Here is a 22,467-nt window from a genome sequence, read left to right as displayed (position 1 = left end):
ATGAAAAGCATTTTGGGGCAGATCATTAGCTAATATAAATTGTCATAGCTCTAGTTAAGTTGATGAAGCTATGAAAATTTACCCCAGTTTAGGATCTGTCCCTTTACATTTATAAGTATACAAATCTGTAACCCAACAGGATTTTCTTTAAGCAAATACACAAACACCTGAAGGTACAGTACATACCTCCTTTCTGTAATGATTGGCAGCATCCAAATTGTCAATAATGATGGTGTCACCTAAAAGCATCCCGAACACTGTAAATTTAATGAATTTTCAAATGGTGAAACTTCTCAGCAATAAAATACTTTAAACAGGTATTAGTCTCTATTACATTAAATGTCCGAAATTAACAGATATTGACAACGCAAAACAGCTTAAGAGAAGCAGTACCAGTTCTTAATAAAAGCTTGCATAACAACTAACTGGGTTTTTAAAATGTATCCACTATATTGTAGCTAAGATGCTATATCTATTGTAATTTAAATATAAAACAGCTTTTTACAACGTAATTCTCTGGCAAAAAAGACAAAAAAATGCACAATAATGAAACTCAGGGTGACATTTATGATGTAAGAAAACTCTGAATGTAAGTTGCGAGTTGTAGGAAGAAGGTGAGAGAGACTACATATAACCAATTCCTTTACATTTCAGCCCATCAGTATTTATTGTATTTTTATTTAATTGCAGTTTTTATTACACAAGATTTACTAAGGTTTTAGGACTGCCTCTGTGTCTAGGACACAGATGGAGGTTACTCACCTTGTGCAGTAACTGGAGTTCTTTCAGACGTGTATCTCTATGAATGCACCACTATCCACCTCTTTCCCCTCTGCTTCAGAGTTTCTTCTGTGGGAGTTTGTGGTGGAAAGAACTCAGGCTTGTTCACCTGTGCAGCCCTGTACAGCCTTAATGTGGGGCATGAGGATGTATAGGACACATGCACAAGCCAAACAGGCAACTGCTACCGAAAATCTCTGATCAAAGACACATGCCCCAATTAGTCCAAGTTGAAGCCTTTCAATTTCCACATAGGAACATGTTTGAGTAACCCCACAGTGGCAGAGAGAGGTCTTGTGGAATGGGCTAATACCTTAGAACAGTGGTTCTCAACCTGCGGTCCAATCAGCACAAAGCTGCGGCCCATGTGACATTCTCAGGGCCATACAGGTAGTATTGGATGTGTCCACATAACACATTGTGGGCTGCATCAATGGTAAATAGGTTGAGAATCGCTGCCCTAGAAGGAGATGGTATATTGGCAGATTCACAGCTAGATATTATGCAACCAGAAATCCACCTGGAGAGTTTCTGGGTTGAGATCATGGACCCTTTGGACCTATCACCAATTCTACAAACAAACAGTCTGGGAGACTTCCTGAATGGCTTGGTTCTGTCCAGATAAAAGGCTAACACCCTTCTGATGTACAAGGTGTATAAGGTATCACTCTTCCTGGACTGATATGGTTTCAGGAAAAAGACTGAATGATGGATGACTTGGTTTATTTGAAATTCAGATGGCACCTAATGTAAGAGCATAACATGTAGCCAGAACAAAATCTTGTCCCTGGGGGAAATAACAGTAAATGGGGGGTCCACCATTAAAGCCACTATTTCCTGGACCCTTCTGGCAGAGGTCATAGCCACCAAAAAGGCCATCTTCATGAATAAGTTAAAGAGGGAACATAGAGCAATCGGCTCAAAGGGAGGCGTCATAAGACACTTATGTACTAAGTTCAGATCCCAAACAGGAGCAGGTTCTTTAGTCTGAGGGACAAGTTTCCTCAACCCCTTGATAAATCACTCTGTTGGGGGATGAGTGAACACCGAGAAATGCTCACCTGGGGAAGGAAAGGCCATTATAGCAGTCAAGCGGACTCTGATGGAACAGTAGTCCAGAACAGTTGAGAGGGAAAAATGAGTGGATGAAAGATGCCGCTGGTCGTAACAATGGTTTAATCTCTTCCATTTTTGAAGGGAAGGATATCATGTGGAATTTTTCCTACTATTCATCAACAGCATCTGTTGTACCTCTGCAGAACAGTAAGTCTTGAGGCAAAGAATTCCCAGGCTAGGATGAAGAGTCTGACTGGCATCTTGAGAGAAGAGATGAGGAATGGACAGAAGGCTGATTGCCTGCAAACAGCCAGGTGAATCAGGTAAGCATACCAGGCCTGTCTTGACCATGTTAGAACTATTAATATTAAGAGGTATTGGGGAAAATGCATAAAGAAGTCCCCTCATCTATGGGATGAGGAAGGCATCTCCTAGTGAGTGAAGGCCCCACAAACCTCTTGAACAAAGTTATCTGAACTTCTTGTTGGCAAAACGTTCCACCTCTGGAAACCCACAGGTCAGAAAGACATGATTGAAAGTCCCACTCAATCATAGGAGAAGCATCTGTGGAGAGCATTAGCTATGGTGTTTTGTATGCCTGGAAGTTATGCCACAGAAATGAAGATGTGATTGGTTATATACCAGTTCTATAGCTTTATTGCTTTGGCACAGAGAGAAGGGAATCTTGGTCCTTCTTAATGATTAATGTAAAACATCCAAGCCAAGTTGTCTGTCGTGATTTTGTCTCTGATTAATGGGAGAAAGTGAATACAGGCATTCCTGACTGCCCTCAGTTCCACAATGCTGATGTGCAAATAAGATCCTTGGATAGACCATCTGTCCTGAACTGTATATATTCCCAGATGTCCTCTCCAGCCCAACAAAGATACTTCTGCTGTTATGGTGATGGTTTGAGATGATCGGATAAAAGGGACACCTATATAGGCTTTGTGAAGGTACTTCCACCAATTGAGGGAGACTCTTATATGACAAGGGAATGATATGGGTCTGTCTAGATTGTGTCTGTTCGGCAAATAAACTGTTCTGAGCCGCACTGGGAAGCAGAAAAAAGGGAAGCTTTGCATGATGCATTACAAAGGTACAAGGTACCTTAGGTCCCAAAAGTTGGAGACAGTTACTTATGGAAGTTTGCAGGCTTCCTTGAATCACTGTGATAAAGTTTGATAGAGTTGTGAACCTGTCTCCAAGGGGAGGTAAGTCCTGACTGCTACCACATCTGGGGATGCCCCTATGGATTCTATTCTCTGTAGAGGTGTCAATCAATGTGGATTTCTTGAACTGAGCTGGGGACCTAGCTTGAGGAACAGAGACAAGGCTGTCTTTATGGTGGAAAGAACTTCATAAGACTCAGCCAATCACTGTATTGTATGGAAAGATAGTTATTGGCTTTTGATGAAGACAGGTAGTCACCAATGCCAGCACCTTCAAAAATACTCTTGGAGCAGAGAAAAGTCCAAATAGGACTACCCGATATTGGAAGTGGTCCTGGCTGACGAGAAAGCGAAGGAATCTTCTGTGGGATGGGTGAATTACGATATGGAAATACGCGTATTAATGGCTGAGGGTTGAAAACCAATCCCCAAGATTCAACTATAGAATTACAGCTGCAAAAGTCACCTTCTTGAACTTTTGTGCTTTCACAAAGCTGTTTAAGAGTCTAGAAACGGTCTTCCACATCCATTCTTTTTTGGGACCAAAAGGTACTGGGCGTAAAACCCCTTCCCCCTGCCCCCATTGCGTGCAGGAATCCATTCTATGGTTCCTGAACGTAGAAGGAAGTCAATCTCCTGTCTCAGCAAGTGCTCGTTACAGAGGTCCCTGCAAAGGGACCGGGAAGGGGCTGGGGAGGAGAAAGATGTGAAATGGATGGAGTAAGCAGATCTAATGACCTCCAACACCCATCTGCCATATGTAATCTTACTCCTGGGGAAATTCTGTGCATAATATTTTAATATTCTGCAATATTCTTCATCTTTTATTTGTCAAAATAACACAATTTAGTCACACCAGTTTCAATTATTTTGTTAATTTATTTCAAAATACCTGTCAGCAAATATGTCTGTAACAATACAGACCCCCCCCGCCACCCCCCCAAAAAAAAAGATTCAGGAAATTTTTTTTGACAATTAGATTCCTTACTTGGCATATTAATAGAGAACTCTGAGTAATAATTAATTTAAACTATAATATAGAAATGTTTTTCGTGCACCCCTCAGAAGCAGTGGAAAGGCTTGGTGGAGTCAGTGGTAACAGACAATCTGAGGGAGAGGGAAGTAATTGCTGGGCAGGAACCTGGGAGTGAACTTGGAGGTTTGTTGGGTGTGGGTGGGAGAAGTATAGAACAGGTTTTTATTTTTGGGGGGGGGGGGGGGGAATTGTTAGGGAGTTGGAGAGCCTCCCCCATGAAAACCCTGGCAGACCACTAGCCTCTCTCATTCAGTCAGGCATATCTGCCCCAGACCCATGTTCCCCTGAAGCCACACGCCTCTGTCCCCATGTGGCCCTGCAGCCCCCCTCCTATTCAGTCCCTGGCTCAATGCTATCAACTCCACTAGCTCCTGAACCCTCGCCCCAGTCTGTCCCCCTCATTAGCCCTTCTGATCCCCAGTCTATGACCCCCCCAGCAGCCCCGTGTGCCCTTCTCTGTCCATCCTGTGCCTCCACACCTGGCCCTGCAGTGAGGAATGGAGCCTCTCTGCCATCTGGCTGCCCTTTTTTTTTGGTGCCACAGCAATCCCTGGTGGTGAAAAGTGTAACTGCAGCACCTCTCCAGCAGAATCTATATTCTGCTGAGAAAAAAAAAAATCTGTGAGAGACATGAATTCTGTGTGTGCGCAGTGGTGCAGAATCCTCCCTGGAGTAAAATTTGCTCCCATGCCAGCTGGAAGTGGGAGAGGCGGTTCCTAAAGGGGGCAAGGTGGGTAAACTGATGCAGCAGAAAGATCATAAACTGGGGTTGATTGGGACCCTCAACCAGTCTGTTAAAATTGATGCTTTGAAGATGAAGTTGGCTACATGGTCGAAACAGATGTAGTGTGATCAGTCTCTTCCTAAGTGGCTCAGTGGGTCTTTGGAAACCCAAGAATTGTGAGTGATAGGATCTGGTGCTATTTGAAATCTACTAAATCTACGTTTGCTTGCAGGCGTGTAGATTCCAAGTGACTGAAATGTGGCCCCGGAATCCTCCAAGGTCTGCAATTATTCATCAATTGTCTGCAGAGAGTTTGATTCCACCAAAAAGAAGGTCCTCAACAGTGTTCTGAAACTCCCTGGGGAATTCCGAGAGCTGCAGTCAAGATGCCTGCCACATAACAGTAGCCATGGAGATGTAGTGTGCTGCTGCATCAGCCATATCTAAGGAGAATAATAACGAAGATCAGCTGATCTTCAGCTTTGATGTTCAATAAAAGAAGTAAATTTTGAGTAACTGGTGTGACTGTACTTTGCCACGAGCACTTGGCAATTTACAATCCTAGATTGCAAGGGCACAGATTAATAGGCTTTACAGCCAAAAAGGTCCCTGTCATGGCTGTCTGCAGTGTTCATTTATAGCTTCAACTGCCAAAAACTGAGTGCAGGATCTGAAAATAAAAATTTTGAGTCTTTTGCTGGGACAAAGTACTTTTTACCAAGTCTTTTGTGTGTGTGTGTGTGGGGGGGACCATTGCTGCAAGATGGTTATGGCACGATATAGGAGGGCTTCATTTATGGGTAGATCCACTTGTGCACGGAAGGTAACATTTGCAGAATGTCCAAGAGTTTATGTTAAGATTCTTGGACCTCCTTTAGTTGGATCTGCAATAAGCCTCCAATGTGTTTCACCTAGTCCTGCAATTCTTTGAACTCATGGCCAGGAAAGGAGGAAGAGGCATCACAGTCTCATCTGGGGAAGATGAGGTGATGGTGGTGGGTGGAAAATGTTTCCTCTTGAAACTGAGGAGGCTGAAGCAGGAGACTACCTGTTGCAACAGTCCCTTTGAGAGAGACCAACACTGTTGATGGTAAGTGTCCCAAGGGGCCTCAGTAAGGGGGGGGGGGGGAGATAAAGCACTGGAGGTGGCACTCATTGATGTTCATACTATGGAGGAGGAGTAAGAGCGTGCCTTTCACATGAATAGTCCTTCTCCCTGTAAGTATCAGAGAGGGAGCCCCTGTAACGATAGGTAGGGGAATACTGGATAGAGACATGGGAATCAGATGAAAAATCCTCCATGATGTCCAGAGAGGAGCCCTACCTTGCTCCAAAAATGGTGGAGAATCCAGTGGCACCAGGCAGATTTGTAATTCTGGTGACTATGACAATCCTGGTACTGATAGGTGCTTGGTACCCATTAAGAGGGGAGATACTGGCTCACCAGAGTCATGCAGATCTTTGGAATACCTAAACTCCTGTGGTACCAGGTGAGATAACAAAAATAGAAGACGAATCTAGTTTGATGAGTCCTTTGTGGAATTGAGAATACCAATGATACTGGATGCCTCAAAGAGTGTGAAGCCCGAGACAATTTAACCTTCTGTGGTACTGAGATGGTCATGTGGCTAGGCACTGAAGGTTGCATAGGAGGGTGCATTGGCACCACCCTGCTAGTAGCGGGACTGTTTCTCCCTGCTGCTCCGGTCATGCTTAGGTGGTACAAAAGACTGTTTAGGCATCAAAGTATGTTTGGAACCGTAGTTCTTAGATGAACTCAGTGACTTGGAGACCTATTTGTACTGAAGGAGTCTGAATTTTTAATAGTACCCAACAAGGGATGGAGGATTCAGAAACAGCTAGTTTCAGTGGAAACAGATCTTTTTGAGATAGATTGTCTATGAGGAGACCTGGAACTCCTTTTCTTAGAGGTCTTCCCAGTACCTTTAGACTATTTCTCCTTCAAAGGTCTGGGCAAATGTGGTGCCGAGACAGACTGGGCAATAAGCTCACTTGGTGCCTGGATCAGAGGCATGATGAAGAGAGCGCTCCATCTTGAAAACTTTGAGTCTGATCTGTCCACTTTTTTCTAGCCCTGCTCTTGAGGGTTACACAGGAGTTACACTTTTGAGGGATGTACATGTCCCCCAGAAACTAATATAACAGGAATGTCTGTCACGGAGCAGGATAGTGTTTGGGAAAGTGAGACAATGCTTGAATCCTGGTGATCCCAGCATACCCCTATAAGGGAGGAAAAGGGCCTCGCCCCCTACTTTCTCCGCCCAGAGGGCGGAGGTAGTAAGAGGAAAAATGAGGACTAAAACAAAGACCCTCCAAATGAAAGAGATAAACTAAACAAAACACTACTAAGGGCTAAACTAAACTAGAAGGCAAGCTTAACAAACAGCCAAGTGGGCAGGCTAAATACTCCATCTCCAGTCCAGGTGGTTGAGAGGGAACGGAGGACAATTGGCCCATGCAGCCCTATATAGCCTCTGTGTAGGCATGCATGGGCTGAACAGGCACTGCTACTGAAAATCTCCAATCGAAGAAAAAATGCCATACCTGAAGTGGAGCGTCCATAAGGACGCTACTCAAAGATTACTTATCTGGAAGTATATTTCCCCAACATTATCTCCTGAAATCTTCAGAAGAGAAGTGAGGTTACTGCACTTGCGTTAATTTAAGCAGATCAACTGATTACAACTGCTGTGAAGACTCATATAAAGAACTCTTATTCCAGGAGTGCTCTCTCTAGTCCTTCTTTAATGTCGCCCTTGATTGGTTAATCCTCTAGATAGCTAGAAACATACATTACCACAGAAATCAAAGATCCATGGATTTTTTTTCCCCAAGTCCACTCCCCTGACAGGAAAGGACTATGCCCTACAAAGTATTTTTTAAGTGTCCAACTTTGTTCAGTCTTCTGTTGTATGTTTCAAGCAATTTGGTTTCTACTACTTCCCTTGGAAGACTACACTGGAAAATGTTTATTGTAATATTGCAACACCAGAAAACTATTGCCAATCCCTAAGCAACAGTCTGTCATTTGAATGTTCATGAAAAGTAGAATCTGAGTCAAATGAATGCTGAAGGCAGACGCATAACTTTGGGAAAAGATTTGGAGGAAAACTGGTTTTTGATGAACATTGGAGAGGAATGCTTCAACACTGGTAACGTGCTAAAATAGATCAGATTATGTTTAGTTTTGGAGTAGATCTTTAAAAGCTTAAAGAAGCAGCGGTTTGAAACAGTATATTGCTAGTAAAGGTATGATGAGAAAGTTAATATATTTAAAATATTGTGAAATTGTTGAAGGATAAAATCTTTTTGGATGCAGGTACCGAACACACACATATGACTATGTATAATCCAGCTAGGATGTATCTTGGTCTGAGGTGATATGATTCCCTACATAGTTTTGAAAAGACAAGGAACAGCAAATAGTGTAAAATGGTACTTTGGGAAATATTTTAAAAACATATATCAAGATTTAATCCAATTATTTTGAAACAAACGGGAGGTTATGAGATATGCTGAAGTTTTTGTTTTAAAATTAAACATATGGAAGAGAAAGTAGGAGAATGAAAATCAAGAATGAAGACTGGTGATAGTGGTTATTGTTAAAATATTCTTGTCATTTTCAAATTAACATTAACGTCATTCTCTCTTTAAACACGTTATGTGATCGCTTTGATAAAAGGCAAAATTGTAAAGATTTTAATGGCGATCACTCACTATATGCTTTGGTATGGTTTCTGTGTCTCCTCCATTTATAAATTAAGATAATATTTCTTTAGTGACATTTACCTATCTGACAATGCTCTACATTCTCTGGAAATGTTAACAAATCCCTGGCAAAGACAGGGTTTCCAATAGGTCTGAAGTGATTTCTTCCATTTCGTAAGTGAGGTAGAGTCCTGGTTAAAAAAAAAAGACAAATTATGTTTCATTTTATTCTACCATTGTTTTTGACACACTAATAAGAAACACGAAACTGTACTTGATCTACATATTAACACTTCAATACCAGGAGTTGGAAGTTCCCAACATTAATACATATTACCTGAGGAAACCCAAATTCCTAGTGATATATAATTGATCTGATGTAAAGAGTTACTTTTGATTGTAACAGTCCTGTGTAGGCCAGATTTGATACACTGTTTTACAAACAGCTGAAAAATCATGTTTTTTGTTTTATCTCCCACCCTCCAAAAATACTTAAGTACAAGTGTGTTTAAAAAGCAAATGTATATAACGTTATCTATTTAAATTGATTAGTTTAGTTTCCTTTTGGGGCATAGCTGAAACCTGAAATTCTACATTGCATCTTCTCCTTCCAGGAAATGGATCAGTATAGTAATTTGAATGACTACAGATGATTTCCGGGAACATGCTCATGATTTGAACGGAAAAAGTTAGGGTTTAGTCCATCTCAAAGTACTAAGTGATAAAGTCCAAATACCTAATTCTATGTACCATAACATTATCCAATAATGTTTTGTTTATTGTAAAGGAGTTATATATGGTCTCCTGTACTATAAGAGAAAAGCTTCTATAGAAAGTAACAATACAAAGTTAAATTTACAAAACTGGGATATTACTTAATATTTTAAGCTACATTCCTGCTAGTTAATATGACTGTGAAGACATTTTCTAATCAGAATTCTTTGCTAATATAAAGGTTAAACAAAATTAAAAAAAAAATATATAGTGAGGGAAAAGTTTTCCAGGAAAACAATAGCAAAATTTTTTTCCTTTACCTGTTCCAATCCGGGAGAGTCTTCTTGTAAACAGAATCAAGAGGCAAGACTTGCTGTCGACCCTGGGTTTCATCAAAGATACGACGAGCAGCAGCAGTAGTTAGGGTGACTACACAGTCCATATCACTAGCCATATGCCAAGAGATGACCTTCGCTGCTTTGTCATCCTCAATCTGTGCTAAATGTGCAATCTGCACAACAGAAGTAAAGAATACTTGTTGGAAACAAGATCATTTATGTTTTTTCTGTTAACCACAATCCCTCTTCAATTGAAGGCTCATCACAATAACTGGGTAATTTTGATGGGATGCTGTTGGCACCCCTTTCAGGAGGCTGCTTTTCCAGAGGTTACTTGGAAACTTGTTTAGGAGCTTACTGACTGAACAGCTTGAAGTTCTTCACCATGAAATTGTTGTGAAAAGGACTAACAAAAAACTCACCTTTCCTAAAATATCCTGATTGTCTTTGGGATAGTTTGAAAGGGTACATGATCTTCTTGGAGATTTCTTTACTCCTTCCTGTTCCAACATCTTTTGTTTTATGAGAGAATCAACGTATTGCAACTGTAAATTAAGACTGAAAGTTAACACCTATACATCATCTCATCTTGCAGAGAAAGATTTTACCTAGCTGTAAATCAGGTTTCTGCTGTGAAGCATACAACAATCTGGACCAGACTTAGTATGGCTCTGTTCTAGTTGGTGTCAGAGGAGAAGAAGAGGTGGCATCACAACTATGGTCCTTTTGCTGAAAGAATTCAGGTACCTATTTCATTTTTCTATCTGTCAGACTGGTTGATTGCTTCTTAAGGAAATGAAGGTGCCTGCCTTAAGCCAAGACATAAGAGAAACTGAAGAAAGTGCAAGAGACAGAGGGAAGGATTGTAGCTGGGTTGTGAGAACAAAATTTTGGAAGACTACAATTAGGCTCTCTGCCTAAAGGTTACGCTAATAGAGGGAAACCCACTGGCCAGACTGTTGAATGCATAGAAAAACAATTAATTGTATTGGTTTGTGATGAAATATTATATATTATTTATAACCTTCATTTCTATATTCAATTATTTCAATAATGACCTCAAAACTTTACCAATGCAAGATGTCTCAATAGATTCTTTAAAGAGTAACTGATCTTTCAGGGAAATTGATAAAGGGAGATATTGTACCGAACCTCTAAATTACTAATTTAAATTCAGCCTTGATCAATAATGTGTGAAATGTATAACTATCTGTATAATATTATAAAATAGCAATCCTCAAAACTGGCAGTTCTACTGATAGTCTTTGCCGAGAAGCAAGGACTGCATCTGGACAGACACAGCGAACTACTCACCTTCAGAAATGGTCCCTTCAAATAAGTGTTCAGGCATACTGACAGAACAGTAAATGAAAGCTTGCTTTATGTAAGGGATTAAGCACAGTTTGGCACTACTTCATATAAGTGACCCATCAAGTTTACACTTTTAAGTTTGGTAGATAAGTATGTATGGATTACACATTTTATTGATTCTTTGATATAACACAAGCTGACAGTTGGCTTTACTTGTACAGTGTTAAATATGTTGCTTGTTGTGAAATAAACAATTAAAAAGGAAATTAAAAGGCCATACTATGTTTGTCTGCGGAATATCAATTTGATGCTTTTTCAATTCATTCTTCAGGTGAGACTGTTTTGTTTCAGCTTCCTGGACCTGATCTGAAACAATTTAATAAACAACACTTAGCGTGGTAGGTAATGGTGGAATGGTAAATGTATTAACCAATGAGTTCTCTTCTAGGAGTATTCCTTCCCCTAGTCAGAGATACTTCTATTACAAGTGCTTTCCAGTGTATACTGGACGCACCTCAGATTTGATCAGAAGAGCTCCTGGACTTGGCCAGACCGTAAACAATTTCTCTTCAAATTAGTGCTTCCCAATTATATTGAAACAGTTTTGAAAACAAAGTAGTAAACCCAACAATTTTGTTGTCTTATTCTCCATTCAATCTAACAAATCAAAACAAAAATGTTTTTAAAAATAGTGCATAGTGCACAGCTCGTGTCCAGATCTCCTATCTTAGACAGAAATGTCTAAAATCTGAGAATGCTCCTAAAAGTTCCTCTACCACAAGTATTCAAAACCCAGCTGTGCATTGAGAGCCCACATTAGAACTATACCTATGGAATTTAACCCTGATCTTAGTGCTGCAAAGAGCAAATGTTTCTTATAATTTATCAATATTCTTCATTTGTCTTATATTAGCAATTAACAATGAGAGGAAGAGTTCAAAATATGTGGCATATAAAACAAATGAAACATTTGGGTCAATAAGAAGGCTGATGCAAACAAAGTAAGTTTAAGAATAACCAAAAGTGTATAAGTATACTTTTCAGAGTGGTAGCCATGTTAGTCTGTATCAGCAAAAACAAAGAGTCCTTGTGGCACCTTAAAGACTAACACATTTTTTGGGGCATAAGCTTTCGTGGGTTAAAACCCACTTCATCAGATGCATGGAGTGGAAAATACAGTAGGAAGACATATATATAGAGTACATGAAAAGATGGGGGTTGCCTTACCAATTCTAATAAGACACTTCAATTAAAGTGGGCTATTATCAGCAGAAGGAAAAATCACTTTTGTTGTGGTAATCATGGTGGCCCATTTCAAACAGCTGAAAAGAAGGTGTGAGTACTTATCTTACTCTTTCATGTAAGCCTTCCCTACATATCTAATTGACAGCTTCTTCCTTTACCTCTTTTTATAAAATCTTTTTTTATATGCATCTTTTTTTGTGTATGCCCCTATGTCTGCTGTAGGGACACAGAAACATACAACCAACCCGGATTCATACTTTTGAGTGTTATGGTCTCTAGGGTGAGGGGAGAAAAATTACATTATGAAACTTTAGGTATCCACTTTTAGGAGTGGTGGCCTTAAGTTAGGTCCCTACATTTATATTTAGGGAACTAAATATGCAATCTGATTTTCAGCAAGCTGAGCACCCACAGCTCTCACTGAAGAAATGAAAGTGCTCAGAAGCTGTGAAAATTAGGCCACTGACTTAAGTGCCCATCTTTAGACACCCATGTTAGAAAACTTTGGCCTAAGAAATTTTGCCTCATGTCAAGATAACTGCTAGACTTTTTATGCGTACACCTACTCAAATAACCAGATGCTTTTCTCCCAATGCAACAAACACTACTTTTTTCTAAAATTAAAAAATGAGGAGACAAATTTTACAGTTTATTTTGATAGTTCCACTTTCTTTAATATCAAAATGATAACAGGAAAAAGCTAGTTTCCTTCCTGCGAAACATATTTTTTTTTTTATTTTTCAGGTATATATGTAAATGACATGACTTACATTTCATTTCAGTAACAAGCTGCTCAGTGGTATCAAACATATTTCTGTATGCAGCTATTGACTTAGATAGTTCGTCTCTCTTTCTTGTAAGCATTGTCATCTGCTGCTGTTTCTTAAAATCTAAATAAATAAAATTATAGATTTTTTTTTAAACACAGCAACATTCAGTTAACAATACTAACAGAAGTACATAATAAATGTCACATAGCTTGATGTAGAGAAAAAGATGCCCAAAACCAACATGGATTTTTCTGGGGGTGAAATAAAAGTCAAACTTTAGGAATGAGAAGTATTTTGAAGCTACTTTTGAAACTCACCATTGTAAAACATAAATGATAGACGGTATGGTTCCAGAGGTTTTGCCAAAGCTGGTAAGTCTGCCTCAAATTCAAGAATATATTCAGTGCTATCTCTTCCAGGGCTGTTTTCTGCCAGTACTAGATTCTGTAGAAACAAATATACACACATATGTATACATCATATAATATGCACAAATGTATCACAACAAATAAAACTTGACTTGTGAATTTTTCCTAGTCAAATCTCATATGGCTGACTAAGTACTATTTATAAAATATGGATAATGTTTTAAATACTGACTTTGAAATTTATCAATAACTATCTTTTATCTTTAATTAACAATATTTATAATTTCTTTTCTTAATAAAAATTTGAAGATTAAAACACTCTATACCTTAAGTTTAAGGACTAAAATATCAGTTTTACTTTGTTAAAAACAAAGAATTGTACTTTGTTAAAGAATTGTAGTTGTAGAATTCAGTAAGATCAAACATTTATAAAAAATATACCTTATACTCTCTCCCATAAGTAAAATTTTCCTGGAAGTATTAGAGTGCATTTGTATCATGTGAAAACAATGCAAACACAATGGGAAATGAGGCCAAATATATAAACCCAGGTAACAAAAGTGCCTATCTCCCAATGCTGAGTTAAAGTTGCCGCTGTTACTATGGAAATAGACAGTAGGTCCCAAGTGAATGAACAAAGTGTTAACAAAGTTCTAACAGATAGAGAAGTCATTTTATTATTAAAGGGCACTTTCTCTAAGATGAAAATTAACCCGTTTCCAAAAACTATATTTTTAGACCATCCTATTTCTCAATAATTTCTTATTAAAACCCTCATTTTTCCCTACTGTTTAATGTAGCAATTACCACAACCATCAAGAATGATATAAAAGTAAAATTAGTTTGGGTGAAACTTAAATAACGGCACATACATAGCATCTTTCTCAAGCTTTATATAGGTGATGATCACAATAAACCTAATGTTGAACTCCATTATTAACGCGGAGAGATTTCTACGTAACCAACCAAGAAAGCCACTTTTTAGAGGTTGCCAATACAAGAAGAAATAAAACAACACAACCTTTAGAGAAATTCAGTGACTTTCAAAAAGATATTGCAAATACATATTTGGTCAGCAACTACTAAGAAACAAAAATTCTAGTAAGTCATAATTTAAGTTCTGTTACAGATATTATAGATCAAAATTGTTTCCCCATTCCCCTCATTTCTCCATGTTCACAAAACTCAAAATATCAGTGAAAACCTATGTGATTATCAGTTTCATGATGCTAACTGGTACTTACCCTTAGCTATACTTCTAGTCAAGATGGAAGGAGGTGACCAGCCCTCTGTGGAGAAAGAAGTGGTTCAGGACTATTTAGAAAAGCTGGATGAGCACAAGTCCATGGGGCCGGATGTGTTGCATCCGCGAGTGCTAAAGGAGTTGGCGGATGTGATTGCAGAGCCATTGGCCATTATCTTTGAAAACTCATGGCGATCGGGGGAGGTCCCAGATGACTGGAAAAAGGCTAGTGTAGCGCCCATCTTTAAAAAAGGGAAGAAGGAGGATCCTGGGAACTACAGGCCAGTCAGCCTCACCTCAGTCCCTGGAAAAATCATGGAGCAGGTCCTCAAGGAATCAGTTCTGAAGCACTTAGAGGAGAGGAAAGTAATCAGGAACAGTTAGCATGGATTCACCAAGGGCAAGTCATGCCTGACTAATCTAATTGCCCTCTATGATGAGATAACTGGCTCTGTGGATGAGGGGAAAGCAGTGGACGTGTTTTTCCTTGACTTTAGCAAGGCTTTTGACACGGTCTCTCACAGTATTCTTGCCAGCAAGTTAAAGAAGTATGGGCTGGATGAATGGACTATAAGGTGGACAGAAAGCTGGCTAGATTGTGGGGCTCAACAGGTAGTGATCAATGGCTCCATGTCTAGCTGGCAGCCAGTATCAAGCGGAGTGCCCCAGGGGTCGGTCCTGGGGCCAGTTTTGTTCAATATCTTCATAAATGATCTGGAGGATGGTGTGGATTGCACCCTCAGCAAGTTTGCAGATGACACTAAACTGGGAGGAGTGGTAGATACGCTGGAGGGTAGGGATAGGATACAGACGGACCTAGACAAATTGGAGGATTGGGCCAAAAGAAATCTGATGAGGTTCAACAAGGACAAGTGCAGAGTCCTGCACGTAGGACGGAAGAATCCAATGCACCACTACAGACTAGGGACCGAATGGCTTGGCAGCAGTTCTGCAGAAAGGGACCTAGGGGTTACAGTGGATGGGAAGTTGGATATGAGTCAATAGTGTGCCCTTGTTGTCAAGAAGGCCAATGCCATTTTGGAATGTATAAGTAGGGGCATTGCCAGCAGATCGAGGGACATGATCGTTCCCCTCTATTCGACACTGGTGAGGCCTCATCTGGAGTAGTGTGTCCAGTTTTGGGCCCCACACTACAAGAAGGATGTGGAAAAATTGGGAAGAGTCCAGCGGAGGGCAACAAAAATGATTAGGGGACTGGAACACATGACTTATGAGGAGAGGCTGAGGGAACTGGGGATGTTTCGTCTTCAGAAGAGAAGAATGAGGGGGGATTTGATAGCTGCTTTCAACTATCTGAAAGGGGGTTCCAAAGAGGATGGCTCTAGACTGTTCTTAGTGGTAGCAGATGACAGAACAAGGAGTAATGGTCTCAAGTTGCAGTGGGGGAGATTTAGGTTGGATATTAGGAAAAACTTTTTCACTATGAGGGTGGTGAAACACTGGAATGCGTTACTTAGGGAGGTGGTGGAATCTCTTTCCTTAGAAATTTTTAAGGTCAGGCTTGACAAAGCCCTGGCTGGGATTATTTAGTCGGGGATTGGTCCTGCTTTGAGAAGGGGGTTGGACTAGATGACCTCCTGAGGTCCCTTCCAACCCTGATATTCTATGATTCTATGGAATGCTGTCAAAATTTAAGAATATCCCTGAATTTCTGAGGCAAAATTATAGTTGAATAAAAAGTAAAAAGCTGCTTCATAACTAACAAAGACCTCAATCCTGCAAATACTTAATGCACATGAATAGACCCATTGAGTTTGGTAGGTCTACTCATATACATTAAGTTATATGAAACCAAAAGGCTCTCAGATACTATAAATGGGAGCACTGGTGGTTATTCGGCTATGTTTACGTTGCCAAGTAAAGGTATGATTGTAGCATGGATAGGCATACCTGTGTTAGCTTTAATGGGTAACAATAATAGGACAGATGTGGAGGCATGGACTTCAACACAGACTAGCAATCAGAGTATCAGCCCTCAAAGGTATGTCTACACTGCATTCCGGACCATGCCTCTCAGCCCAGGTAGACAGACTTGCTAGCACTTTAAAAACTGTAGTATAGATGCTGCAGCAATTGCAGCAGTTTGGGCTAGCCATCCAAGCTTGGTCCCAGGAGTGAGATGGGCTAGTCTGAGTTGCTGCGAGTTCCACCACATCCACGGTTATTTTTAGCTAAGCTAGCACAAACAAGTCTATCTGGGCTGGCAGGTAAGCTCCCAGCTGCAGTGTAAACATGCCCTCGAGGGCTGGTATTCTGATTGCTAGCCTGTGCTGAAGTCCGTGCCACCATTCGGCTATTGTTACCTGTGCTAGCTACATTAAAGCTAACACGGGGTAAGCCAAACCATGTTATAATCACATCTTCACCTGGCAATGCAGATATACCTTTACAAGTCGACCTGCTACTGGAAGGAGAAGACATACAAGGGTCGCTGAAGATGGTCACTACAGAAGTACTCCCTCATTCCCTCAAGGGAGAGAGGGGTACAACAGGAGTTCCTGTCCAAAGCAGTAGGATCTTACCATGCCAGAATGAAAAAAACAAGCAGGACAGCTGAAAACCAGGGAAAGATAACCAGGAAAGAAAGAAGGTTCATAGCATAACCAGAGGGAGACTGCAACACTGTCAGTTCTGCTGTTGAGGCAGAAGAATGGAGTTTGGCTGCCAAACTGGCTCTCTGAGGCCAAGTGCTAGTGGTTGGAGAGAGACTTTTTTTTATTTCTGCTTCCAGAAGCTAGTGTGAAGCACTATCCAGCATTTTCCTCGAGAATGGCACTCCATGAAATTAAGTAACTTCCCCCCTTCCCACTGAAAAGTTTTAAATAAATTGCTCAGTATAAAAGAAAAACTATTATAGGACTAAGAGCGTAATATACTTCTTGTGCTGTCACTCACAAATTCCTTTTCTACATTTCAAGAAGACCTCAATATGTTTAGCTTATCAAAAAGAAGTCTGAGAGGTGAATTGATTACAGTGCATATGTAATCTTCATGAGGGGAAAATACCAGGTACAAAAGCGCTCTTATCTAGTGGAGAAAGGCGTAATAAGAACTAACGGCTAGAAACTGAAACCAGACAAATTCAAATTGGAAATAAAGCACAAATTCTGAATAATGAGTATAACAGACCATTGGAACAAACTACCAAGGCAAGTGGTGGATTCTTGATGTCTTCAAATCAAGAATGGATGCTTTACTAGACAAACTGCTTTAGTCAAAGCAACTTATTGGGCTCAATACACAGATAACAGTGATATCTGATGGCCTCTGATATACAGGAAGTCAGATTAGATAGTCTCATGGTCCCTTTTAGCTTTAAAATCTATGAATATATGGAAAAAAACAAGGAATTCCATTAAAAATATTTAATTAAAATGACTGAAATGTTACCCTCAAATAAAAATGCATTTTTCATTGTGATTAAAACACTTACAACAATTTCAGCAGATCCTCTGTTAAATGGAAACTCAATTGTTTTAACTTTCCCCTGAAAGACTGGGATCTCTGTATCTTCTTCACTGGAACTCTTAATTACAGCTATTATCTTGCCAACCAAATTATTTCCTGTACTGTTGTTGTATTCATCCTTAATAAAAAAGAAAAAACAAAAATGAATTTGTGTAGGTCATGAATAAGACTTGCACTGAATATTTAGGACAGCAAACTTCCCCCCGCAAACTCTTTGCCAGCATGACCGCATTTTAATGAATTATTTCCTCTTAAGACCCCAGACATCATCTGAAGATGCCATTTTATAGAGCAAAATTACATCCTCCGTACAGCTTGATCTCATGAGCACAGCATGAGTGAGGTCACACTGCACGGAACAAAGTGCTGTCCTCCACGCACCAGGGACTGCCACGACTCCATCCGCTGAAGGCGCAATCCAGTTTTGGAACCCTTGATTTAGGGTGAATGTTGTTATAGAAGGAATCACCAGGTGGTCCTGTTACACAACCTTTCAAACTCTTCTAGTTTGAAACTCTGCTAGTTTTTGTTATGTAAAGTTCTAGGTAAAAGCAGTGATCCTTGGAGAGTAGAACTGCAGCTCACAGGAGCACTAGCCAAAAGTTTCTATTCAGGCTTGACAGGATTTTTCACTCCTGGATCTGAAGACGCCTTCATTGAACATTCCAGTAGAGAGAGCTTTCTGGGTTCATTTGGAGAAAGATAAACAGAGCATTTATCAGGGATAACCCTCACCAAGGAAAAACAGGCACCTAGAATGGACATCGAGTGGAACAGCAGCATCACAAAAGGGGCAAGTTTTAAATCCCAGGGAATTGTTTTAGCCATATTGGTGAGAGTTCCGGAATTGGGAGTATTCCCTAACTCATTATAAAGGTTTTTAATTTTTTTGGCCAAGGCATGTAAACAAACTAGTAAATACACTATCTACACTTACTAGCTAACAAGAGATTGCATGGTGTGCAAAGTAAACAGATGCTGCGGGGGTTCTGTCTTGTTGCAATGGGCAGTAAGAAGGAACTGAGGGATGGTTGTTCGACTCAGCCTTTTATGTCCTTGGGTTGGAACCATGAGCACATCAAGGATGGAGAGGCAGCACCAACAGACGCTACTAGCTTAAAAGAATCTGATCTCACATTTATGGTATACATGTGCACCAGAAGTGAAATATGTGGATAATCACTTGAAATAGTAGTAATGGTACTCAAATTTGTTTTGTAGAAGTCATCTACTGACCGAATGTAAAGCTAAAGTTGGCATCTGACCACTGAACTGGTTGACATTGGTCTCACAGCAAGGATCATGGAATCCCTGGAACACTTCATCACTAATGTTATAGTTAGGAATATCTTCTTTAGTATGGACAGAATTTGCCATGGTTGTGGGCACTGAATATTTTTAGGACATTACATCACTTACTGACACTCTAGCAAAGCATTTGGTTGCCACTAGGGCTCTGAAAAGGCTCTGAAGTTCTTTCTCAGGGTGGCTTCTATCTTCCTGTCTACAGGATCTCTGGAAAAAACATCCCTCTTAACAGGAATTATCCATTATCCTCTGGTAAGGATGTCACCACTGTATCAACAGTGGAGATCACAAAGACACATTTCTTCCATTCTGGGGCCTGCACAATCTCAAGACTCGCTAATTAACTATTTTCAGGAGTTCCCCACTCCACCCTCATGACCTCTGAAGGTTTTCATTTTGGATGGGAGATATTTATTATTGGCTTTAGTCTGTGCATATGCTTTCTCTGGCAGGATCTATAAGGTGGGTGCACAACTTGTTGAAAGACCATACTCAGAGTAGTGGGAGGACATATCTAGTGGGATGCCACAGGGGTCTGTCCTGCATCTGCTACTATTCATTAATTACTTGGATAATGGAGTGGAGAGCACAGTTACAAAATTTGCAGATGACACCGCGGTGGAAGGGATTGCAAGCACTTTGGATGATAGCATTAGAATTTGAAATGACCTGAACATATTGGAAAATTGGTCTGAAATCAACAAGATGAAACTCAATAAAGACAAGTGCAAGCACCACAGTTAGGCCTAGAAAAATCAAATGCACAAATACAAAATGGAGAATAACTGGCTAGCTGGTAGTACTCCAGAAGAGGATATGGGGGTTACAATGGACCACAAATTAAATACAAGTCAACAATGCTAATATTTTGGGGTGTATTTACAGGAATGTCATATGTAAGATATGGGAGGTAATCATCTTGCTCTGCTCAGCACTGGTGATGCCTCAGTAGAAGTACCAGGGCCAGTTCTGGGCCCCACATTTTGGACAATTTGGAGAGAACTCAGAAGAGAGCAACAAAATGATAAAGTTTAGTGTGAAGGGTGTTGGGCAGGAGCTCCTGAGCCAGCCCTCTGTCATGCCAGTTCCAACTGAGGGACGTAAACTGGAGCTGGCTAGAGAAACCTGCACCTGATTGGCAAATGGGAAACAGCTGACAACCTCATTGGCCCGGGGCTACAAACAGGCCCAGAGGAAGGAAGCCAGAGGAAAGCCAGAGACTGGAAGGAGAGCAGTAGCTTTTCCCTCCTGGATGCAGAGGCCTGAGAAATCCTTAAGGCTGAAATCCCCAAGCTGTATATGGTGAGGTGGTGGTACTGTAAATAAACTGGACCGGTGACTGCTCAGCCCCAGAGTCTCTGAGTGGCTTTTGGAACAGAGCAGAGACAGGAGCAAAGTGGGCCCTGCTACACTTAGAAAACATGACTTATGAGGAAAGGTTAAAAAAAACAACTTGGCATTTTTAGTTTTGAGAAAAGAATACTGAGAGGAAACCTGAAAAGGATCTTCTAATTTATGAAAGGCTTGTTATAAAGAGGACAGTGATCAATTGTTTTTCATATCCACTGAAGGTAGGACAAAAAATAATGGGCTTAATCTGCAGCACAGGAAATGTAGGTTAGATATTAGGAAAATCGTTAAGGATAGTTAAGCACTAGAATAGGCTTCCAAGGGAGGTTATGGATTGCCTGATATTGAAGGTTTTTAAGAACTGGTTAGGCAAAACACTTGTCAGGGATGGCCTGGGTTACTTGGTCCTGCCTCAGTGCGGGGGCTGGAATAGATGGCCTACTGAGGTCCCTTCTAGTCCTACTTTCTAATATTCTATCTTAACACAGTAGCCACCACTCTCAGATCTCCTGGATCGGGACCTGTGCCAGGAAAGCAGTGGAAGTCGCTTGCGCCCTAGTCGAGTGGGCTGTGACTGCTGGGGCCGGAACACCTACAAGCTCATAGCAGCCCCCGATGCAGCTTGTTATCCAATACGAGATCCCCTGTGCCGACACCGGGAGGCCTTTCATCTTCTCAGCTATGGCCACGATCAGCTGCACAGATTTAAGAAAGGGTTTGGTGTGCTCCAAATAGAACGCCAGTGCTCGACGGACATCCAGGGTGTGTAGGCTGCGGTGACTCGGGTCCGTATGGGGTTTTGGAAAAAAAACACTGGCAGACAAATGTCCTGGCCCAAATGGAATTGCGAGACCACCTTAGGGAGGAACTTGGGGTGCGATCGGAGCTGCACCTTATCCTTGTGAAACACTATATACGGTCGGAGCTGAACCTTATCCTTGTAAAACACTATATATGGTGGCTCAGAGGTGAGAGCCCTCAGCTGGTGGCAAACAGGTATACCCAGGTAAACTCCCACCTGCAGAAGAGCGAAAGCAAGACGTCTGCTCTGAGCGTCCACTTGTGCATGCGATACGATCTGCTGAGGCAGTCTGCCAGCTCGTTTTGAACCCCCAGGAGATAGGATGCCTCAAGGAGAGGCTATACAAAAGTCCCAGAGTAGGAGAGCCTTAAGACAGAGCGGCAAGGAACGGGCCCTGCCCCGCTTGTTTTTATAAAACATGGTGGTAGTGTTGTCTGTCAGAATTGTCACGTTGTGACCACTCAGAGTGACGTGAAAGGTCTGGCAGGCTAGACGAACCACCCTGAGCTCCTTCACACTGATATGGAGCGACCACTCTGCTCTGGACCACAAGCCCCGAGTCCTGAGGTCCCCCAGGTGAGCTCCCAATCCGTGGTCTGAGGCGTCTGTCACCAGCATCAGGTCCAGCTGTGGGGTAGCAAAGGCGATGCCTTCGCAAACCACAGGCTGGGACTGCCACCACTGCAGGGAGTCCAGCATGTCTGTTGGGGCTGTCAGTTCCAAGTCCAGGGAGTCCCTGCCTGGGTGGGGACATTGACCAGGAGCCTCAGCTCACAAAACAATCTCAGGGCCACCTCCATGTGGCCCTGCCCTTCCGCTCCAGATAGATCAACCAAGAGCCAATTGTCGAGGTACGGGTAAACCCAGACCCTCTGCCTCCGTAAGAAGGCTGCCACGACCGCCATACATTTCATGAACACCCGTGGGGCCGCGCCGCAGCTAGACCAAACGGGAGAACCGCAAACTGGTAATGCTCTTGGCCCCTGGTGAAGTGCCAGAACCACCAATGAGCTGGGTGGATGGCGATATGAC

General features: G+C 41.3%; 1 protein-coding gene across 6 annotated transcripts in view; it reads right to left on the bottom strand.

Annotated features, from left to right (window-relative positions):
* The window catches only part of SMCHD1 (structural maintenance of chromosomes flexible hinge domain containing 1), a 172,604-nt gene that overhangs the window by 11,202 nt on the left and 138,935 nt on the right, over positions 1-22,467 (bottom strand). For all 6 annotated transcript variants that reach the window (XR_013345168.1, XR_013345169.1, XM_077810407.1 and 3 more), the window contains 8 exons: positions 17,941-18,093; positions 13,193-13,319; positions 12,876-12,995; positions 11,141-11,226; positions 9,972-10,094; positions 9,532-9,722; positions 8,579-8,688; positions 187-257 (listed from right to left, as the gene is read on the bottom strand). Coding sequence is in view for 4 of the 6 variants with exons in the window: in XM_077810407.1 (XP_077666533.1) it covers positions 187-257; positions 8,579-8,688; positions 9,532-9,722; positions 9,972-10,094; positions 11,141-11,226; positions 12,876-12,995; positions 13,193-13,319; positions 17,941-18,093 (981 nt within the window). In the remaining 2 variants the exon portion in view is untranslated. The remainder of the gene's footprint in view (positions 1-186; positions 258-8,578; positions 8,689-9,531; positions 9,723-9,971; positions 10,095-11,140; positions 11,227-12,875; positions 12,996-13,192; positions 13,320-17,940; positions 18,094-22,467) is intronic.

The sequence above is a fragment of the Eretmochelys imbricata genome, chromosome 2 (assembly GCF_965152235.1).
Source record: "Eretmochelys imbricata isolate rEreImb1 chromosome 2, rEreImb1.hap1, whole genome shotgun sequence".
In the NCBI taxonomy this organism is placed as follows: Eukaryota; Metazoa; Chordata; order Testudines; family Cheloniidae; genus Eretmochelys; species Eretmochelys imbricata.
The sequence above is the reverse complement of the archived record's forward strand: the minus strand, read 5'-3'. Positions and strand labels throughout refer to the sequence as shown.